The 19,348-nt window shown below is 41.8% G+C and overlaps 1 protein-coding gene across 1 annotated transcript; it reads left to right on the plus strand.

Annotated features, from left to right (window-relative positions):
- The first annotated feature begins 543 nt into the window (after positions 1-543).
- CEP57 (centrosomal protein 57) lies at positions 544-18,425 on the plus strand. Its single transcript, XM_037376297.1, has 11 exons — positions 544-674; positions 6,096-6,252; positions 9,312-9,491; positions 9,800-9,921; positions 10,812-10,928; positions 12,732-12,809; positions 13,916-14,020; positions 14,180-14,260; positions 14,608-14,852; positions 15,549-15,693; positions 17,154-18,425. Exons 1-11 carry the CDS (start codon positions 648-650, stop codon positions 17,388-17,390), a joined length of 1,494 nt encoding a protein of 497 aa, XP_037232194.1. The 5' UTR covers positions 544-647; the 3' UTR covers positions 17,391-18,425.
- Positions 18,426-19,348: the final 923 nt, after the last annotated feature.

Genomic DNA, 19,348 nt, shown 5'->3' on the forward strand with positions numbered 1-19,348 from the left:
CCGCGCCCCCCGCCCTTCCCTCCGCCCTGGGCTCGGGCTCCGGCGGCAGCCAATCACCGCCTCGCGCCAAACCTGCCTTCAAAACTCACCGCCCAATCGCCGCCCCCTCCGCTCCCGCCGCCGCCAATCACGCCGCGGGCGCCCTGCCCTGAGCCGGGCGGCGATTGGGTGGCCCCGCGGCCGCGGCGCTAACTGGTCCGCCCTGAGCTGCTTCTGCCTTCCGATTGGCTGGAGTTCGGGTGCTCTCTGTGACAAAGCTCGTCCTCTTCCGCCGTCCGCTCTCCGCGCGTGCGCTGCGGGCGCCGTGCGCCGCACTCGAATCCCGCGGCCGCTCGCTCCGCCCACGCACCTCCTCCCGGCCCAAGCGATTGGTCGCAGGAGGCCGCACCGCCTCTCTCGGCTCGCCCCCTTCGATTGGCCGAGAAGCAACCTTCTTTTGTTATTGGATAGTTGCCGCGTTACTCAAACCTGAGTCTGCGACAGGAGCTCGCGCCCCTGCGGGGTGGGGCTATCCCCCGTACTCCTCCCCTCTCATTGGCGAGCTGGGGCGTCACTCAAGCGGGACTTGGCGCGAAAGGCGCCGCCGCCGCACGGGTGTCGCGCCTTAAAGGGCCATGCGCTAGGACGGCGCCTCCTTCGCGGCCGAGATGGCGGCGCGCAGCAGTCAGCGCACGGTGAGGCTCGGCTGACACCTCTGAGGGGGCTGGCGGCGCGGGGGGAGCCCGCCTGCCTCCCGCTGCCTGGTGGTGGGGCCGCCCTGGGGGTGGGGGACGTCGGGGCCTTCTCCGGCGTGTGGTGCTCCCCTGGCGGGCCTGGGACCTCGGCCCGCTGGTGAGGGGAAGGGCGAGCAGGCCGGGGGCCCGGGCGGGAGCGGGGCCCGGTGGGCTCCGGGACGGTGGCCGGGTGTTGTGGGGCGGGCGTCTGCCGTCCCCGGCGTGCTAGGGACAACGGGGCCGTGAAAGCCGTCTTGTCTTTCAAACGCAGTGCGTATATTTTTATATATTAAAGCCCCTTGTGTATGGGCACGCGTTACCTGAAAGCGACAGGTAGAAAAGCAGCTTGCTGTTTAGCCTAGCCCTCTTACCGTCCCTACGCCGGTGTCAGAAGAGCACGTTTGCAAGCGAATGGGAGTAAAATGTTGCAGTTCGGTTTATTTTCAGAAATAGTTTTGGGTCGTGACTTTGAGAAAGGTCCCTCCCAGGGACAGGTGAGGTTCGGTGGAACGGCTGGCCCTGCAGTGGGGGGTCAGCCACGCACGCTGGCACGGCAAGCTGGTGCTTCCCGCTGGAAAGCTGGTAATGGATTTAGCCTATGCTTGTTGCTGTTGATGAAAATGTTATCTTAGACCGAGGTTTACCTTGAGTGTATTACATGCATCCTTAGGCGTGTACGTGAGCGCCTGGCAGGCTTGGATGTAATGCGTTGCACACAGGGGACCAGAATTTCCTCGTTCACGTTTTTGAGGTGCTGAGCATAACGAAGGGGGCCTGTGTCTCTGCTGGTGACAGGTGACATGAAGAAATGGAGGCTTGGCTGGCATAAGCACAGCCTGCTGTGTTGAGCTGGGTGAGTGGAGGCTGGCTGCCTCCACCATGTCATTGCCTGAAACAGAAGTTTCCAGTTGGGTTTCTTGTTTGACATCTTGGCTTGATGCTTGTAGCTCTCAGAAGTCAGGTGGCTTTTGGGTTGGGGTATTTATGTGAGCAGCTGTGTCTTATGTGTGCTTTGGTGTAATCGAGATGGTGTAAAGGATGCAGCGCGATGGTGTGTGAGAGATGTCTCTTGAGGATCTGTGGTTTGGGGTCTTACTAGCTACTCACCTGGCTTGGTGTTCTCTGTTGTGTGTTGCCTCCTCTGCGTTGTGGTCCTGTATCTACACCTGGACCAGCAAGAGCTGTGACAGAGGAATCTGAGGACTCCTGTGTCCTTCCTGACTTGTTATTTTTCCTAGTGTGTACAGAGAAGGATGTCAGAAAACTAGTTTCAGGCTTAAGTAAATGAATGTAAGCCGTTTAATTAGTTCATTTAGTAAAACAAAACTTTTAGGAAAAAAAACTGCCCACTTTTTGTATGTGTAGAAAAAAGGAAAAAAGCAAACTTTACTGCATCTGAACTTTGAAAAACTTGTTTTTCATACATCAGGCACACTACAGCAGAAACTTAACAGAAAATACTGTATTGTGCCATTCCCCCACCCCACCCCCCTTTGATGTAATGGCTTGACTAAGGTAACTTCTTAGTGTCTGCTTTTAACTACAGATATGCAAGTTTAGGGCACTCCTGACTCCTGTATCAGGGAGGTACAGACACCATTTAAGTTAGCCTCTGGGTGATAGGCTTTTCTTCCTTCCCCACTCTCTGAATTATGCAGTACTGAGGGATGAAGGCAGGCTGCTAGTTGAGATTGTCCCTCCAAAATAGCTATTTTGAAAGTTTTAATAACTCTGTACTTGGATGGTTTATGTTCAGTGAACTCAATACCTGGCTATTCAGTTTTTTCCCTGTCCCTACGTGATTTTCCCCTATTTCTGCGGGTTTTGTTTTTTTTTTTTAACCAAGCGTGAGGACTCCTGTGTGTCACTTGGAGCGTTACCAAGCATCAGGTTTTTTCCCTCTGCTGTTATTTTATTTCTGTTCTGAGCACCCATATAAGAACTTGCAACTGCACCCACTCTAATTTAGTCCTTTTTCCCAGTGTTGAAGTGCTAGTACCAAAGGCTCTGACTGGTGCCTTTGTGCTTTACGGCTGCAGTTATTGTCTATGAGGCTTTCTGCATTTTTCTGCCTCTTTGCTTCTACAGTTTGTTTATAAATCATTGTTGTTTTTACTATCCCATGGATCTGTCAAATTGTATCTGTTAATGAGTAAGACTGAGAGGTTGGGTTTTTTTTCCTTGTACTTAGGAAACATTTGGTATGCCACTGAGATTAATAGTCTTCTGGACAATTTTTCTTGCTGTACTGTACTTTACTGCTTCAGAGGAGGGACAGTGTTCTGGTGGATCATTTTTACCATCTATGCAAGTTGATTAGTTTGAAAAGTGTCCATCTGCCACAAGTTGCTGATTATTTGAAAACTTCCTATGAGGTCGTGTCTCGTCCCCCTGCCTAGTGTTTGGGAGCTTCAGGAAGTCACTGTGTGCTACTGGTGTGTTGAGCTGTGGCTGCTTTGTGCTTTTATTGTTAGCTTTTGCATGCTTGAGTAGACAGCTGATACACAATGGTAGCAGCAATGAATTTTGGAAGGTAATGTCCTCATACCTGTGAAGGTTAAATGCGCTCAGCTTGCTACCATTACTTAATACTGGTTCACTTTGCTGCTTGTGGGACTGTAAGCTTCTTCGATTACTATTCTGAGGCTTTAGCATGGCTTAAGAAAGGAAAGCCTATAGGGAGTACGCAAAGAGAGAAGATTCATTTAGCAAAGGTGGCCTAGCTGAGATTCAGAACAAACATACAGAGTTCCCTGATTTTCATATGTATTTCAAGTGTGTTAGGATTTTTCTGAGCATCACAGCATGATGCTCCCTGTAAGAATTTTCAAGAGCAGCAGCAGCAGACTTAAATAATTTTAATGACTTGAGAGAAATCAAGGGGACTAGCTAATATTTGAGTCTACAGTTTATGATGGGAAATTCTTTGATGCTGTTTCATAAACTCAAATTTTATACTTTGGTTATTTGGAAGTATCTATTTATGAAAAGGAATATAAACCAGTCTTCTGCATAAACAGATGAGAAAAATATACTTGGTAGCAAGTGATTACTTGTACAGGGATTCATTCTTTGCTTCAGTTCAATAGTCAGTATTTCAGCACATTTTTTTTCAGTATTTATTTCAAGCAGATCTCTGTACTGACTATTACACTATTCAAATTAGTGCCTGTACCCTGCATCCAGGTGAAACGTAGATGACATGCAAGTAGTCGAAAGCCTGTATTGCTTTTGTATTGCATAACTGTTGAAGTGTTTGAGTACACCAGCTTTTTCTTTCACTTAGTCTGTTTTTGGCTAGAAAAATGTTACTTATGCCAGTAAAGACAAACAAAAAACCTTCCTATAGCTTGGAGGTTTTATGTAGTTATTTTTAATTCACAAAGATTTTACAGGTGAAACATTAAGACATGTAGGAAAATTGTGATGCTGGCAGCTGTGCTTGGATTTCAAACTGATTCCGCTTTTGACTGTTTCATGGGATGTCTTTGATTTGAATCAATGGCAGATAGTATATTGATATTTAAATCAGTGGCTACTGTCATTTGGGTTGCTGAGGCTTGCATTGCTGCTGTTATTCTGTTGCCTGCTGCACTAATTCTGTGTTTTCCTCGGTTCATTTTTACTTCGTTACTTGGTCTTACTCTGTGTTCATCAATTCAGCATCCTGTAATGCTGATGGTATTTTTGCAGGAGTGAGGTTTAGGTCTTGATGTTAACACCTAATGGGCTTTCATTTGGTTTTCATGGCTGCTAAGCATAAAACTGTGTATACGCATGTATACAAAAACCTCTTCAAAATATTTTTATTGGTATATTCTTAATTAGGGATTAGTGTTTTAATTGGCTTTCTGTGGTAGCAAAAGTTCTTGTGCAAAAGAAGTTATTCCAAGAAAAGCAATTATGTTGTGTAGGAAAAACTTATCAATACAAACTGCAAAGCGTTCATAAAACTGTCCTTAGAAACAATGATTGATACGTTCAGAGTACTTGGGGTCCTAATATTCTTGTCCACAATGAATCACTTCATTTCTAAGAAGAAATAAGCTGTGGATAGACTTTAAATAACTTATGTTTCCTTAATTTTTCTTCTGTATGATTTTTCTTCCTCATAATGTGTTTTGGGCAGTTGTCTGATTTGCTATGAGTAACATGCATAAATACTTTCTGTATTTTAATTTGGGTCACAATATGCTCCCAATAATTGGTATTTGCAAAAATTAAAAAAAAAAAAAAGAAAAAAACCCCAAGAAACCACAAACACAAAACCCTACCAAGGTGAGCCGTTGTTCAGTTGACATATTAGTTAATGCTCTGTGGAAAGCTGTGGGAGCATTGTGTCTACCTACAGCCCACTTCTGTCTTATGTTACCTTCAAATGCTGCTACTAAAATATTCAGTGGTGGGTACAGTGGAGAGAAATTACTCTTGCGTATTAAAAATAACCATTCATATTTTATTTTATTCATACACACAAATCAAAAAGGTTAGGCCAGGTTGCCAGTTTTTTAGTCGTCACCATAAATGCGGTATACTAAGTGCCATGGCCCTTTTGCTTTGAAGAATCTTGTTAGAAAGCACATGGTTTGATGGTATCCCAGCTCACAGTGTGTTCACAGCTAGGTGGTCCCTTCTGGTCATTACAACATCCAAAACACAACAAACATTTGGAAAATTGATGTAGACTGCTGGGAGATCCATGGTCTCTGTGGCTATGTTCTTACGTTGCTGCTCAGAGGCAGGGGACCTTCATGGCTGTGATTTGCTGCTGCTTTTCTTGGGCTGATACCACTAATCAGGTGTAGTATGAAGTCATCTAGATGTGTCTGCTGGTGGGGTTCAATCTATGCAGGGAAGGATAGGAGAGATGAATTGAAATCAGTGGAAAAGAGGAGTCGGGACTGCGCAGCTGGGAGGGTGAGGTGAGAAGAGAGCATGTCCTCTGCCCCATCTACAGTTAGTGAGCTGTTAGGTTAGATGAGTGGGTGCAGAACTGTGCTCCTGGGCGTGTTTTATCAGGTTTGGCCACCTTAGCCTGGTATCTCGAGTCCAGTGAGTATAATCAGTAGTTAAGGCGGCAGATTTTTTCTAACTAATTGTGCATTACCTTCTCACAATAAGCAAGAGACAGTGGAATTAAGTAGAAGACAGAAGTGGAAATCAGAAACTAGTATGGAAAAGACTTTTTTTCTTCTGATTCTATTTTTAGTGGAGGGAGTTAGATGGAAAAATGACACAGCCTGAGTCCAAAGGAAGGAAATAAATCTTTTGAGGTATTAGTCTCCTGCAGCAATACTTCTATGTATCATCTAATGGGATTTTACTTTTTTTTTTGTGACAAAGAAACAAATGTGCTGATAAACAGCTTTATTTTGTTTTCAGGATGATCTGCACAAAACTCATAACTCCGAGTCGGCCACAGATGGACTCTCTGCAACTTCATTTATAGAATATCCAAAGTACAAGCCATTTATTAATTCAGATTTGCTGCGCTCCCCACGGAAACCAGTAATTCCATATCCTGAAAGCAACAGCAGAGGTAATAGTTCAGCAAAGTTGTTTTCTTACCTGTTGCCAAATAATGTGTTGAAATACTGTATGTACTAATCTACAGACATCACTGGTTTTATCCTTCTATCACTTCCCAGTGATCACCTGTTTTTGTAAGTCGTTTGCACTTGCCTTTACTGAAGAATACCTAATGAAAAAAGTCATCTTGCTGCTGGAGAAAGTTGCTCCTCTTCAGTAGTAGAGAGCTGTAAAATCGCCCGAGTACTTTGTGAAATTGTCCTGAAGTGTTTTCTTTGTCCTCTTTCTTCAGTCTTCCTGTCCCCCAATCTTTCCTTTCCTGAGTTCACAGCTGAGTTTACAATAAGGAGACTTAAGTCCCCAGGCTGGTCAGGAGCAAAGGAAGAGGTTTGGACTGTTGAAATGGGAAGGCATTGTTGTGGACAAGGTGTGGTGAGAATATTTATCGTATCAGTGAAGACTTGGAGAATACAGAAAAGAGTTCAGTGTGGTGCTGAACTGAGAGCTCTCAACACCAAAAAGGGGGTGATTTTACTCCCATTTATTCTTCCTTGTTCCTAGGCTATTCTTTCTCCCTCCTTTGCCACTCCGGTCCTGGTGTTCATCTCCAGATAAACAGGTTCCTCTTGCCTGATCTGGCCTGAATAAAAACATTCTTGGTTAGCTTTCTGTTATTTTAGTGAATTAACTTGTCACGCAATGAGATGCACTCCAGAGCCACCTTGGGGTAAGTACAGGAGGCAGTACGGGTAGTTGGGAGGCTAGAGCAGGACCGATCCTTTGACGTGACCTGTTCGGCTCACAGTCACTGCAAAAATACACCCTTAAGGCTTAAGAGTAAGAGCATGATAAACTTGGTCTTTTTCCTTATAGGGAGAAAAGTGGGAAGGATTTAGGATAAATGCTAATATCACTTAAACTAAGCAGAAAATCAGCATGATAGCCTCAAGTCCCTGTTCCAATGATGTAATTCATGTCTGAATTACTAGGGACTTCTACGTTAATGAACTAGTAGATGAAATCTCAATTCTTGAAGTGCTACTTAAAATGCAGAGTATGCTCTCATGTGCTCAATGCCATCAGTTGAGAGTGCCGTTGACACAGAACTAAAGGAACCTTGTGACAGATGAGAAATTGGATGTTCAGGAAAGAGCTTTGTTATGAATTACTGTTGCAGGCATATTTTTATAGATTGTGTTGCATTAGTGATAAACTTTTAACTTCCAAGCTTTCACTTGGCAACTTCTCTCAAGCAGGGAATCTGCCAAATCTGAAGTAAGTATGGGTGGAGTGAGGCAATCTGATAAATTACATCCCTTTTTAAAAAATATGAGATGTTATTTTAAAAAAATATGTTTAAGTAAACATGAAGACATACTGAAAATTCAGAAGGCAGATGATCCAGTATCTTACTCTTTTTGTGTAGCTTTTTAAAATGCAGAAATGTTCCGGAGTGTATATTTTAGTAGTTTAAGAATATGGAAATTAACTTCAGATGGGAAAATCGATTTGATTATCCTTACTGCTTCTCTCGCCCTACAATTTAAAAAAAACTTATTGAAAAATCCTGAAGTTGAGTATAGTTAATGCTGCTTATTTTGCTTTGAAATTTTGTGTTGTGTATGTGCATGTCTCAGTAGATATAGTTGGTTTTAATACTCTAGTAAGGATGACAGAATGACACTTGGCATACTGTTGCGTTTCACCTTTATTCATTGCTTGGATTGCTTCATTTGGTTTATTTTGTTAGTCATTATTGTAAATATACAAAGATTTCAGTTTAGCTCTAAGGATAATAGTGACAAAGCTGTTTATGGTTTTAGCCATGCCCATTTCAACTGAATCCTGATAGCAGTGATATAAACAGAGAAGAGGGGGCCGTTAGGGACACTGATCTTGACAACAAGGCCAAGTTATCTGTAACTTTCCCCTTAACTGTGACTGTTGTCACCCACTTATTTACTTAACAGGTACCTTAAAGCAGGTAGTTTTTATTGATAACGATGCTCTAATGTGCTATTCTGCATTTCAAGTTTTGATGAGCTTTCACTCTGGAAAACTCATTCTGATAATTTTTTTCCTTCTGTTTTTGGTTTGGTGGGGTTTTTTGTAATTTGATGCTCAGCAAATATGCAGTCCCAACTTCTTTTGTGCTCATGCATTCTGTAATAAAGGTGCATTCTTTCTCTAGAGTGGATTTAAGCATAAAGGAGTGGGCTAATGTGACCTGGCAGATTAGTCTGCTATATGAGCTGTCTGTACAGATGTTCCTGTGTTTTACTTTAACAGGACTGTATAGGGAAAGGGCTTATGGTTATGGCTCTCTTTGCAGAATTGAACAATACAGCTAAGAGACATAATACATTAGATTACCAGCAGATGGTCTAATTGCAAGGGGATGTGAGTTCTATTACAATTTCTTTTCTTTTTGTGGTACTGAATATATAAAGGTTTAGTTGAGTAGCTGCTAAAGTAGGGAATGGAACAAAAAGAGGGAAAGTTGTTCAGCGGAAAGCAGATGTATGTCTTGCGGGGCAGGAGAGGAACACAACTGCAAAATGAGAAGAATCAAAATGGAGCTGCCACTTCGAGAAATAAACACTTCTATAGCCCTTCTGATAGCTAAACTTTATCCTGCTCTGTGACTTTTCATAGGAATGTTGTGTTTTGTAATTGTTTTGCTAGCATGTGCTAGTAGTGGAATAATAATACAGAGAACTGCCACTGTTTTAACTATCTAGTTGTGACCTTTCATTTATTTTTGATAAGTCAGAAGATGCACTGTTTGCACTTAATTTACAGAATGTTTACATGGCTTATTCTGGGAAATGGATGCATCTTTCCCTAATGCTTCAGATGGTGTGCATCAAGGCCATCTATTTGTTAGAGACTAGTTTTAGAATCAGTTATGGTTTAAAGGAAAGCAGGTCTTAATTCGTAGGAGTCTTAGATGCTGGTAAAGGAACACTGACTTTCTTGCATAACATGCTTTTATAAAAATGTTTCAAGTTCAATGTTATCTTGAAGTGGTGGCAATGATATCTAACAAAAGGTACTTGTTAATTACAGCAATATTTTCTGCTCTGAAGAATCTCCAGGAAAAAATTCATCGACTGGAGTTGGAACGGCTTCAGGCAGAGGAGAATGTAAAACACCTCAGCAGGGAAACAGCAGACTATAAAAAAGTACTGAGTGAACAAATGCAGCACAAAGAGCATGACAAGACTGAAGTGTCAAAGAAAAATCAAGGTTATTTCCAAACTTCATATATACTACTGCAAAACACTGATGTTGACGGAACTTGATATTTATCAATGCATAAAACTATTTAAATTTGCTTTTTTCAGCATCTTTGCAGTGGCACATGGAGTTGTAAAGAAATAATTTTAAAAGCATACTTTGTTTTGGTGATTTGCATGCATACAAATGTTCATTAGGCTTGACCTGTGAGTTTCTTTAGATGGTAGTCTTGTTTATTTTGGAACTGTCCTGAAAAAAAAAAAATCCCATTAACAAGCAGTGCCTGATTTCACTTCTGTGCTTTCTGTTACCTTCAGAACTGGCTTCTCAGCTCGCAGCTGCTGAGTCTCGGTGCAGTCTGTTGGAGAAACAACTGGACTACATGAGAAAAATGATCCAGCATGCAGAAAATGAGAAGTCACATCTCTTGGAGAAACAGGTGTGTTCTCAAGATTATCCCAGGGGTAAATTATAAAAATAATGAAAATTGTAATGATTTCTTTGTAGTTACTGTAGTTTTAATGTCTTTAATGTGGGTGTTTTTCAACTGGCCTTTATATACTTAGGTGTGGATGATTTCCCTATTTAAAATTCCCAGTCTTATCACAACTGTTGTCTTTTCTGTCATTGTGCACCTGTCTCTAAGGCAGTATCAGGCTTTGATATTAGTAAGAATTGTTTGATTCTGCATGATTGGCTTACTGTAGTAGTGCATCCTTATCCCTCAGCGTTATACGCATTTGCCACTGGACAAAACCTCCCTTTTGTGTTTACAGTCTTCAGGTCTTTGGGGACATTTTCTACTAGTACTGCTTCTGCTAAACTGGAGCTGAAGTACTGATTCTGTAGAGATAATAGTAAAATTTCTATTTCCCATCATCAGTGACTGTGGGGTTTGGCCTATATTTAAAATGACCTTGAACTCTGTTTTCTAGGAGTATGGATTACCTAGAGCTTTCTATTTCTGGTCTCTGTGGCTTTCCTATTTAAGTCTATTAAATATTTACTTGAAAAAATTAGGAAAGCTATCTCTAATAGCCTGGTAATGAGAGGGTTTTTACCATGTTGGTTTTGGAGGGAGGAGAGACTGTAGAATTCTCTCTCATCTGAATCTGGTTCAGTTTGCAGGGTGTGAGGTTTCCAAAACTGGGGGGTGAATCAGTGGTGCAGTTTGCTTTTTAATCATAGCACCATCTAAAATTGCACAGAGGAAGTAGTAGTTCCTTTGGACTGTTTATGGGCCTCCTTTGTGCTGCAGACACAACTTACTGTAGATGGTCTTGTTTTATTGTGCTTATAATTGTTTTGCTTTTCACTTCTCCCTTCAAGGGTTCATTGGAGACAGATCGGCTTCTTGATCAGTCACATGTTCAGTCTAAATTGGAAAAGCTGGATATGCTGGAAAAAGAGTACAGCCGACTTACAACAATGCAGTCCATAGCAGAGGTCTGTCAATTTGTGTTGGATACTATATCAGATTATCTTGTTTATTGTAATTGGTATTTTATAGCCTATATGTCAGTAACAGAGCTGAGCAACTAAATGTCTTTTTAAAGCTGAAGTGTGGTAAAAATTTAAAGTTACTGCTGAAAGCCTACATGGCCAGGTAGGCGTTAGGTCACTACAAGAGCTGGAGTTCTCTTAAGCCTTAACAGCATCTGCTAGTCTTCCTCTTTTGTGGTTAGTTGGTGCCTGGGCATGTAGGATTGCAGGCATTTCTAAGCTCTCTGCTTCTGAGTTGCCTTGCGTGCTACTAAGTGGTAGCAGTTATATTCAGTTATGACCCAGATTTGACTTGACTTGTATGGGTTTGGTGTGCTTGGTTTTATTTTTCTTTTAGCTGCTTGCCCTCCTCCTTAAGAAACACAACTGTTACTAGTTACTTTGTGTTTAGCATTCTGGAGTCTGGCATTGCTAGGCCTCTAGCGCTGGCTGGATGTCAGTGGTTTGAACCAGTCTGCATTTTCAGGTTTTCTTTTGAATCGGTAGCTTTTATAAGAGTTGATGTTACGGTGAAGGGATGCTTAAATACCCAACTCATTACACAGTGGCTAAGGCCTGATCGGGGTTCCTGAGACTGTAGAGCAGGCTGGGGTGATGGAAGATAAACTGTCACAGGGGCTTGTAAGAAAGATGGGATATATGTGATTTGAATGGGGGAAAAAAATAGTCTGAAGGGTTCTTGTATTCAACAAAGTTAGTTCTTTTGTATAGCGCCTTTGTCCTCAATGTTTATCCAGGGATTTACCTTTCAACACCTTTGTATAACAGCTGGTTACATTAATCTTGCACTTAGTGCTTAAGTAAAGCAGAATTGAAATATTTACTACTTCGCTGTAGTGGGTTTATAAACAAACAAGAGTACAAATATAGCTGTTACTTTGAATTGCATGCTTTTCTGCCTTAAGCTTGATTAGTTGCTCTGTGAATAATCAGTCTTTAGGGGAAGAGAAGGGAAGTTGTTTTGTGTCCTGGAGCTCTGGATTGTTTATTCACTCTGCTGTGTAAAATCAGAAAGTTATTAAATAAATTTCACAGTGGGAGTTTTAAGTGTACACTATTTAAACACTGTTTTCATCTTGTTGGAGGGTTTGCAAAGAAATGTGTGCCTTTCCCCTTATCTGTTTTCATTGAAAAAGGACTTTCAAAAGAGTTCTTACATCTTTTTACCATAAAAAGATGCTTCAGTTTTACTGAAAATCACTTCAGTTTTACTTAAAGATCTCTCAGAGGCATCATGTAAATTTTCCCCTCTTCTTTATTAGGAAGGTGGCTAGATGCTCAAAAATTCTACGAGTTTGTTACAGATGCAGCAAAAATGTTGTTTGTGGTCTAAATGAAGCAAGTCTTTCTCAGTTTTAGTGATACATGATACATCTTTATTAGCCCTTCTGTAGTACAAAATCTTTCACAATAATGTACACAAAACAACCTACTTTCTAGGGTGGTTTTTTTATAACCAAAGAGGAAGACAGCCTTGTGTATTGCTCTCCTTGTAGGCTGCAACTTATGAGATACCAATTGTGGAAGTAAAAATCAAAAAATCAATTAAGTTTGAAGGATAAGCACTTGACTGCTGTATTTATGCCTATACAGACAAAATGTCAGCAATCGTCCTAATGCTGAAGTCTTAGCTTTAAGGTGTAAGCTGAACTCGTATACTTTGCTCAAGCTCATAGTATTGTATGCTTTAGGAAAAAAATAATTGTTTCATTAATAATGCTGTTGGTTTTATTTGACTTTAATTAGAAAAAAATGAAAGAGCTGGAACACAAGCTTCAGGAGGAAGAACATGCAAGGAAGCTTGTTCAGGAAAAAGCAGCTGAGGTAACCAACAGGAAGTTTCTTTTGTACTGGTATGCACTGTAATTACCTCTTCCTTTCCATCAACTTTTCAACTAAACTTGGTGAAAATGCCCTCCATATACAGAATAACCAAAACCTTGTTTTAGACTTTTTTTTTTCCCCTCCTCTCCTGTCTGAGGTGCCAAATGTGCTGAAGTTGTCTGAGCTTTTTGGAAACTTTTTTTCTAACGGCAACTGTGCACTGAAGCTGGATTTCTTCAATAAAAAAAGCTGGTTGAAAAAGGAGTAGAAATTCAGACTAACTCATAGTTGAGGGTGTATGAGGATTTAAGCAGATCAAGGTTAATGAGTGTGCTCCCTTGTTGGTAAAAGTAGCTAGAAATACTGTAGAAGGCGGCAAAAAAAGAGGCAACATATACTGTTGGTTATGAGCCCATAAGGACACTGATCTTCTGTCCTTGAAATGTTGTGTTCATTAAATACTCGTATGCTGAAGAAGTATGTAGGTAACATGTTAGGCTCTAGCATTAATCTTGGCCATGAGTTTGGGGGGGTGGGGTAAAGGTGTCTCAATCATGAATAATTGTTCTGTGAATACTTCTAGTTGAGATTGGTTGGGAGATGATTTCTAAAGCTGTGCTGTGGCTTCCTCTTGGAAGGAACAGCGAAGCATGTAGAGCTCACTGTTGGCAGTGAGAAACCTAACCTTAACTATTCCAGTTGATGGTTTGTTGTTTGCTGCTTCTTGTTTTTGTTTTTTTAATGTCAGATTTAATAGAACAGAAAGAATAGTTGTGTTAATTACGTGCAAGGGTGGTTTGATTTATTGAATATTTTGTCAAGTGTAAAGCACGGCAGATGTTTTGGCATTTGCCTGTATGGGAGTATTGCAGCAAGACTAACTCTCTAACTTACTGGGATTAGTGATGATTAATGGTACCAGAGGTAGTATTCTTATTTAATGTTTAAATTACCCTTGGACTGCAAATGGATCCTAAAGACTCACAGCCCTTGCTTTCAGAAAGCCTGTATTTCAAAAATTCTTGTTTTCCAGTTCTCAGCTTACTTTGTCTCTGATTATCTATTAATGTCATTCCAGTAACTCCCCTTAATTCTCTCAATTAAAGCTTCAAACAGGCCTGGAAACCAACAGACTACTGATTCAAGCAGCATCACCGTTGCTTTCTCCAAAAGCAAGAAAACCCAGGAAAAAGACAAAGCAGCCAGAGAAGGTAACATGAGGGGAGGAAAAGGACAGTTATTGAAGGGGTTAAATAAGGCCGTGTGCATTCCCTTAGGAAACTGGTTGCCTCTTTTATTACAAAGCAGAGGGAAAATGGGTTTGCTGTAGTGTCATCTTTGATAAACGTTTCTCTCATCTTTCTTTCCAGAAAGGCTCTCTTACAAGCCATCTCACTACACAGCCCCATTACAGACTGTGTCTGGGCGATGTACCCTTTGTAGCTGGAAAGGTGAGCTGCTCTTACTCCCCAGCTTAATGCTCAGTAGCTGCAGAGCCTTCGGTGGCTTTGGTTTGGTGCACCCTGACACCCAGTGGTCAGATCATTTAACTTTCTTTGACTTCCAGTTTGTCTTCAAAAGGCTGTTGACTATTGCTAGCTTGCTGAGCTAGCATTTCCAGAAGTGGGTCCTCTCTGTACTGCTTGTCAAGTTGTTCTTGTTGGTGCACATTCATTCAAACAAAAAAATACATTCTTGGCAGCAAATCAGAAATGTTACTGTTTTTATATGTTCTCCATTGTAACCAAGTAGGTTGACAATGCCATTTAAAAGATGTTTCTTTTACTTTCCTTTTCAGTCTACCAGTCCCAGTCATTCAGTTGGTGCCAATGTGCAACATGTCCTACACCTGATGAAACAACACACAAAAGCTTTGTGTAACAGTCGTGTGGTAAGTGATACTCCACTAGCAAAACCCATCAGTACTGGTCATCCTGCCAACAAAAGCAGAAAGTCGTCAGTGCCAAAGGACTCTTCTTCATCCCAGGAAGAGCTCTCGGAAGTGTTGCTGACTTTACAAGATGAATTTGGACAGATGAGTTTGTGAGTCTGACATATTCTCCATTGCAGATTATGAATGTAGATGCTTTGTATTTTTGCCCTTTGCTTTAAAGTTGGAAGGTTTTGCACGATAAAGGCATTAGTTTTAGGAACTCTCTAGCATATAATCTTTGTTCTACAGGCTGCAGGGGCTGTCATTTCTTCTTGCATTTAAAGAGAGATTCTGATGAAGTCTGGACTCCATACCTGTGTTTATATGCAACAGTATTGAATTTAAGGGGTAGGGAAGAAGTGGGGTAACAGCACCTGAGGCAATGCACAAATACTCAGTTCAAGGACAGCTTTACTAGTCATTTTGCTTGTCCTGGTTAACAGAATGTGAATTGTTATTCTACACACAACTGCAGCAGATACAGATACACAAAACAGTAACTGAACGAGTGCTGAGATCATAATACCCTCAAGGGATTATTTGGTCATTTTGAATGTGTGATTTGAAGTTTTGAAGCTACTTATGTTACTGAGACTTAACATTGCAGCAGCCTGCCACCAGGATGTGCTCCTGTAATAATGCTGCTAACCAGCAACGCTGTTCTTACTGGTTCCTTACGGCATGTTGAGCGTGCCTGGCTGCTGATGCTATGGTTTCCTAGGAGTGTTGTTTCTAAACTGCGTGTACAAGCACTGGAAGCCAAGGCAGTCTGATGCAAGCTTTGTTCTGTCTGAATTCCATGCTAGTGATCACCAGCAGCTGTCCAAGCTTGTCCAGGAAGCCCCAACCGTTGCAGTGAGGGAAGATCTGGAGAGGGAACTTGAGGCACTGGTGGGAAAGATGGAAGCAAAGGCAGACCAGATCAGCAAAGTCCGGAGGCATCGGTTGCAGGTGAGCTACTTTTGGCTACATTCATGCTTCTGTAGAGTTGCTGTCTTAAGGTTCATGTTATATCCTAACCTAGCAGTAACTGAATGAAGCGGAACAGCAGAGCAGTAGCGCCTAGCTTTAGCTTTGACATCCCAAAGTTAGTCTGCATACTTTCGTGCTTCTATCCCAGTATTTCTGCAGAAGTGTCCTTTCAGTCTTACCCTGTCAACCTTGTGCTCACTCTTCATCCTGTCCTGGGCAGAGCTTTCACATCTGTTGTTGCATTGTGTTTCATGCTCCTCTAATCTCCTGAATCTTTTTAATAGCTCTCCTTTGCTTGGATTAAATGACCTATTTATGTTTTGATTTGCATTTTATAAAACGTGGAATATCTGTTTTTGTTTAAAACAACTTTCAAAATGTTTTGAATAGGGTAGCTTGTTTGTTCGAAGTTGTAAAACCTATCGATTCCCTGTTTTCTGTAATCTTCGTTCATTTTGGTGAATTTCTTCCAAAGAGCTTAACCCCCTGTGTTTAATCTGGTTCAGTTCATATGAACCAAGATTCACCCTCACCAGACGTAACTTACACACAAAATACGTGCTTGAGAGCACTGCTGCTGCGTCCAAAATGGACATGTGAAATGTTTTCAGTCAGAAGCATTACTCACCTTTGATCTCTTATGATCTTCAGAGGAACTGTTGCAGAGAAACAGATGCATAGTAGTTCCTGGTGATAATGATAGTGCTTATACTGAGGTTTCTGGCTAGCTATTGGCAAAATTTCTTGGAGTTGGGATTTAGGAAAATTGCTGCGTGCTATGAACTAGGAGGAGGGAGCACCACTATGTGAAGGGAGGGGAATTGCAAAGCCACCCCTTCTGCAGTTTGAGAGTGTGAATATGTCTGCACCTTGGACTGGTTCCCCATTCAGGCTTATGCCAGCTCAGTCTTTGTTGCCGAGTACTGAGCCTTACATGCTGTGATTTGTAGTGCTGTGTGTGGCTACCAGCTCCTCACCTCAGCAGTTTTGGTACTCTTCTTAAAGCTACAACTCTGACAGTGACTAGCTATTAAAATCACTAGTATGTGTGCAGAAAAACTTGTCTTCTGTTTGTCTTTTTCTAGTCGCTGGATGGTAACAGTGACAAATCAATTTTTTGTTATGCATCGCTTTTTTCTATTGCTTTCATAATGGAGATGTTCCCCCATAATGAACTTGTCAGTTTTTAAAGAGGAGTAGTTCCTAACTACTACTACCTAGTAGTTCAGACTACAAGCTGAACACAGTTCTAAAGGTGCAAATATAGCAATGCTGTGTAAGGAAAATAAAACATCTGTTATTCAGGGCGACTTGGAAGCATCAGTTTGCTTAGCTGGCTGAGATAAGTGGTAGGATATTATCAGCTGTCTGGAAGAACTGCCCAGCAGAAACTGAAGCAAGGTCACTGCTTAATCTTTTTCTTTGGGCTTCTCTTTCAGCTAGAGAAACTTAAGAGAGAATGCAAGTCCAGAAAGACTTCTGCTAAACAAATAAAAGACAGCAGGTTCCCTGTTAGTGAGGTTAAAGTAACAACTACAGTAACAGCAAAAGGAAAGAATGCTGGTCCGGTCAAAGTGAAACCTGGAGAGAAGAGTCGGAAGAATCTTCAGTTGCTGAGAGACATGCAGACCATACAGACTTCGCTACAGAAAGATGACATCAGCTGGGACTACTGACTGTTCTGCAGGAGATGTTCTTGAACCATCCCAGTCACTCTCACCTTCTGGATATAAAGCCGCTGCCTTTCTCGCTACGTGAAAGAGACTACTGTATGCTAAGTGCACTTTTGAAATATGGGCCCTTAATTCTCCATCCCTGGGTTTGGTTGTATATATTATGGTCTATCTTAAATCACATTCCATTTTTAAGGTACTCGGCCACTGAATCTAACCGTAGGTCTCTGTCAGTTCCATTTCACGTGGTTGTTCCCGCGGTCCCTCCATTTTCTCTCAGCACACCAAGCACTGCACGTTTGTGTGGGTTGGTGTGTGTGAAATGCCAGTGCGATTTCACGCTATTGTTGAACCATGCATTGGGAGGCTTCTCAAAAATGTATCTTATTTGAAAGCAGTGCTGTGACCCAAAGTCTTAAGGGCTTTTGTCAGTTCTGTTCCGTATGCAGCTGCAATTACTCAAACTCTTGGGAGTGTCTAAGGGAGAACGTGTAAAACCTTTCAGAGGTGTTCTGTGGAGCTCTCCTCAAAAAGCTTTCCTAGCTTGTGTTCTGTTACGTTGCTTTAGTCTGCATTAATGGCAATGGATGTCTGAGTACTCAAAGGAGCAAAATAACTTCTCCAAATTATTTTGCTTAATGATTGAATTCTTTTCAAGTCTGAAGAATGATTTTTTTTTTCTACAGAAGTCGTACTTTTTGAAAAAAAAATGGAGGCTAGGGGATAATACCCTGTTTCCTAGTTCACAGCTTCAGGTGGTAAAGGATCTGGATAAACCACAAGTGTTTTTAAACTGCAAGTGCCTCAATCATGCCATTCAGTCCTGGCATCTTGCTTTTAACTTGAAATATGTGCTTTGATGAGCTATCCACTTTGGTAGTGGTGCAGTTAATTTTGCACTCCGATTTGCACATCTGAGTAAATGTTATTTATTATGTTAATAATTTAAAGAATTTCCTATTAATGGGATGTATAGAAGACCCGGATGACCCGTTTATAAGTTGAAAAATAATAAAGCCAGCTTGCCTGTTGAACGAATTGTGGGAAAGCTGCACTACTTCTGAACTAACTTCAGTGTCTGCTGCTCTGCTGCAGCACTGTGCCCCATCCAGTGTGCTTTGCGTAGTGATGTGACATCTCCCTGGTCAGGCTGATGAATACGAGCTGCTGGAAGCTGCGGGTAAGGGGAAGCCAGAGCTGTCCTCCCTTGCCTGTAGCTGAACAGGGGTCAGCATGGGCGGAAGTCGGAAGCTCTTAGCTGGGCCTGGAGCCGTCCCCTGTAACTTCATTTATGGGGGAGATGTGGTTCTAGGTAGAGCTGGAGTAACCACTTGGAGGGCCATTCATCCTGGAGGTTCTGAAAAATCAGCAGCTGAAACTGCTCTGCAATCCTGCTCGGGAAGGACCTCTGGGGATCAGCTCGCTCAAAGGTCAGTTAAGTTCACATCACCTCAGTCTGTCCTCGCGCAGCTCCTTGCTGATGGAAGGCTTGGGAGTATTTCAGGCTGCGTGCAGTGAATGAGATGCCCATGTTGGAATGAAGCCTACTAGGGGTGAGTGTGTCAAAGAGCAGGCACTGAGTTGCTCCCAAATCATCCCAGTGAATTTGGGGTTAACATTGAGTTACACAGAAAAATGTGAATCCTCCTTTTACACAGAAGTTACTGTGCTAACGCACTGTAAAGTGCAGAAATTGTTTTGATTTTCTGGTGTGATAGTCTTTTTGTAATATTGAACAGCTAAGCACTGTATCTGTATTAATAGTGGTCTGTAAAGGACAAGAGAAACTTGTCCACAGATGAATTTTGTTTGCCTGTCATTCTAAATTTCAGAGTTTGTACATCAGCATCTTGCAAGACCATCTGCAGAAGAATGAGAGGGATTCGGATTTGACATACCAAGTTTTCAGTGCTATTTTATTAATGTTTGCATGTCTTCCAAGTCCTCTGGAGAACCACATA

Source organism: Falco rusticolus, chromosome 2 (genome assembly GCF_015220075.1).
Source record: "Falco rusticolus isolate bFalRus1 chromosome 2, bFalRus1.pri, whole genome shotgun sequence".
Lineage (NCBI taxonomy): Eukaryota > Metazoa > Chordata > Aves > Falconiformes > Falconidae > Falco > Falco rusticolus.

Excerpts from the sequence above, each read along its gene's own strand:
- CEP57 (XM_037376297.1), top strand. The coding sequence starts at position 648 with ATGGCGGCGCGCAGCAGTCAGCGCACG. Across the intron at positions 9,492-9,799 it reads AGTGTCAAAGAAAAATCAAG|AACTGGCTTCTCAGCTCGCA; the intron begins GTTATTTCCAAA and ends TGTTACCTTCAG. Across the intron at positions 14,853-15,548 it reads GAATTTGGACAGATGAGTTT|TGATCACCAGCAGCTGTCCA; the intron begins GTGAGTCTGACA and ends ATTCCATGCTAG.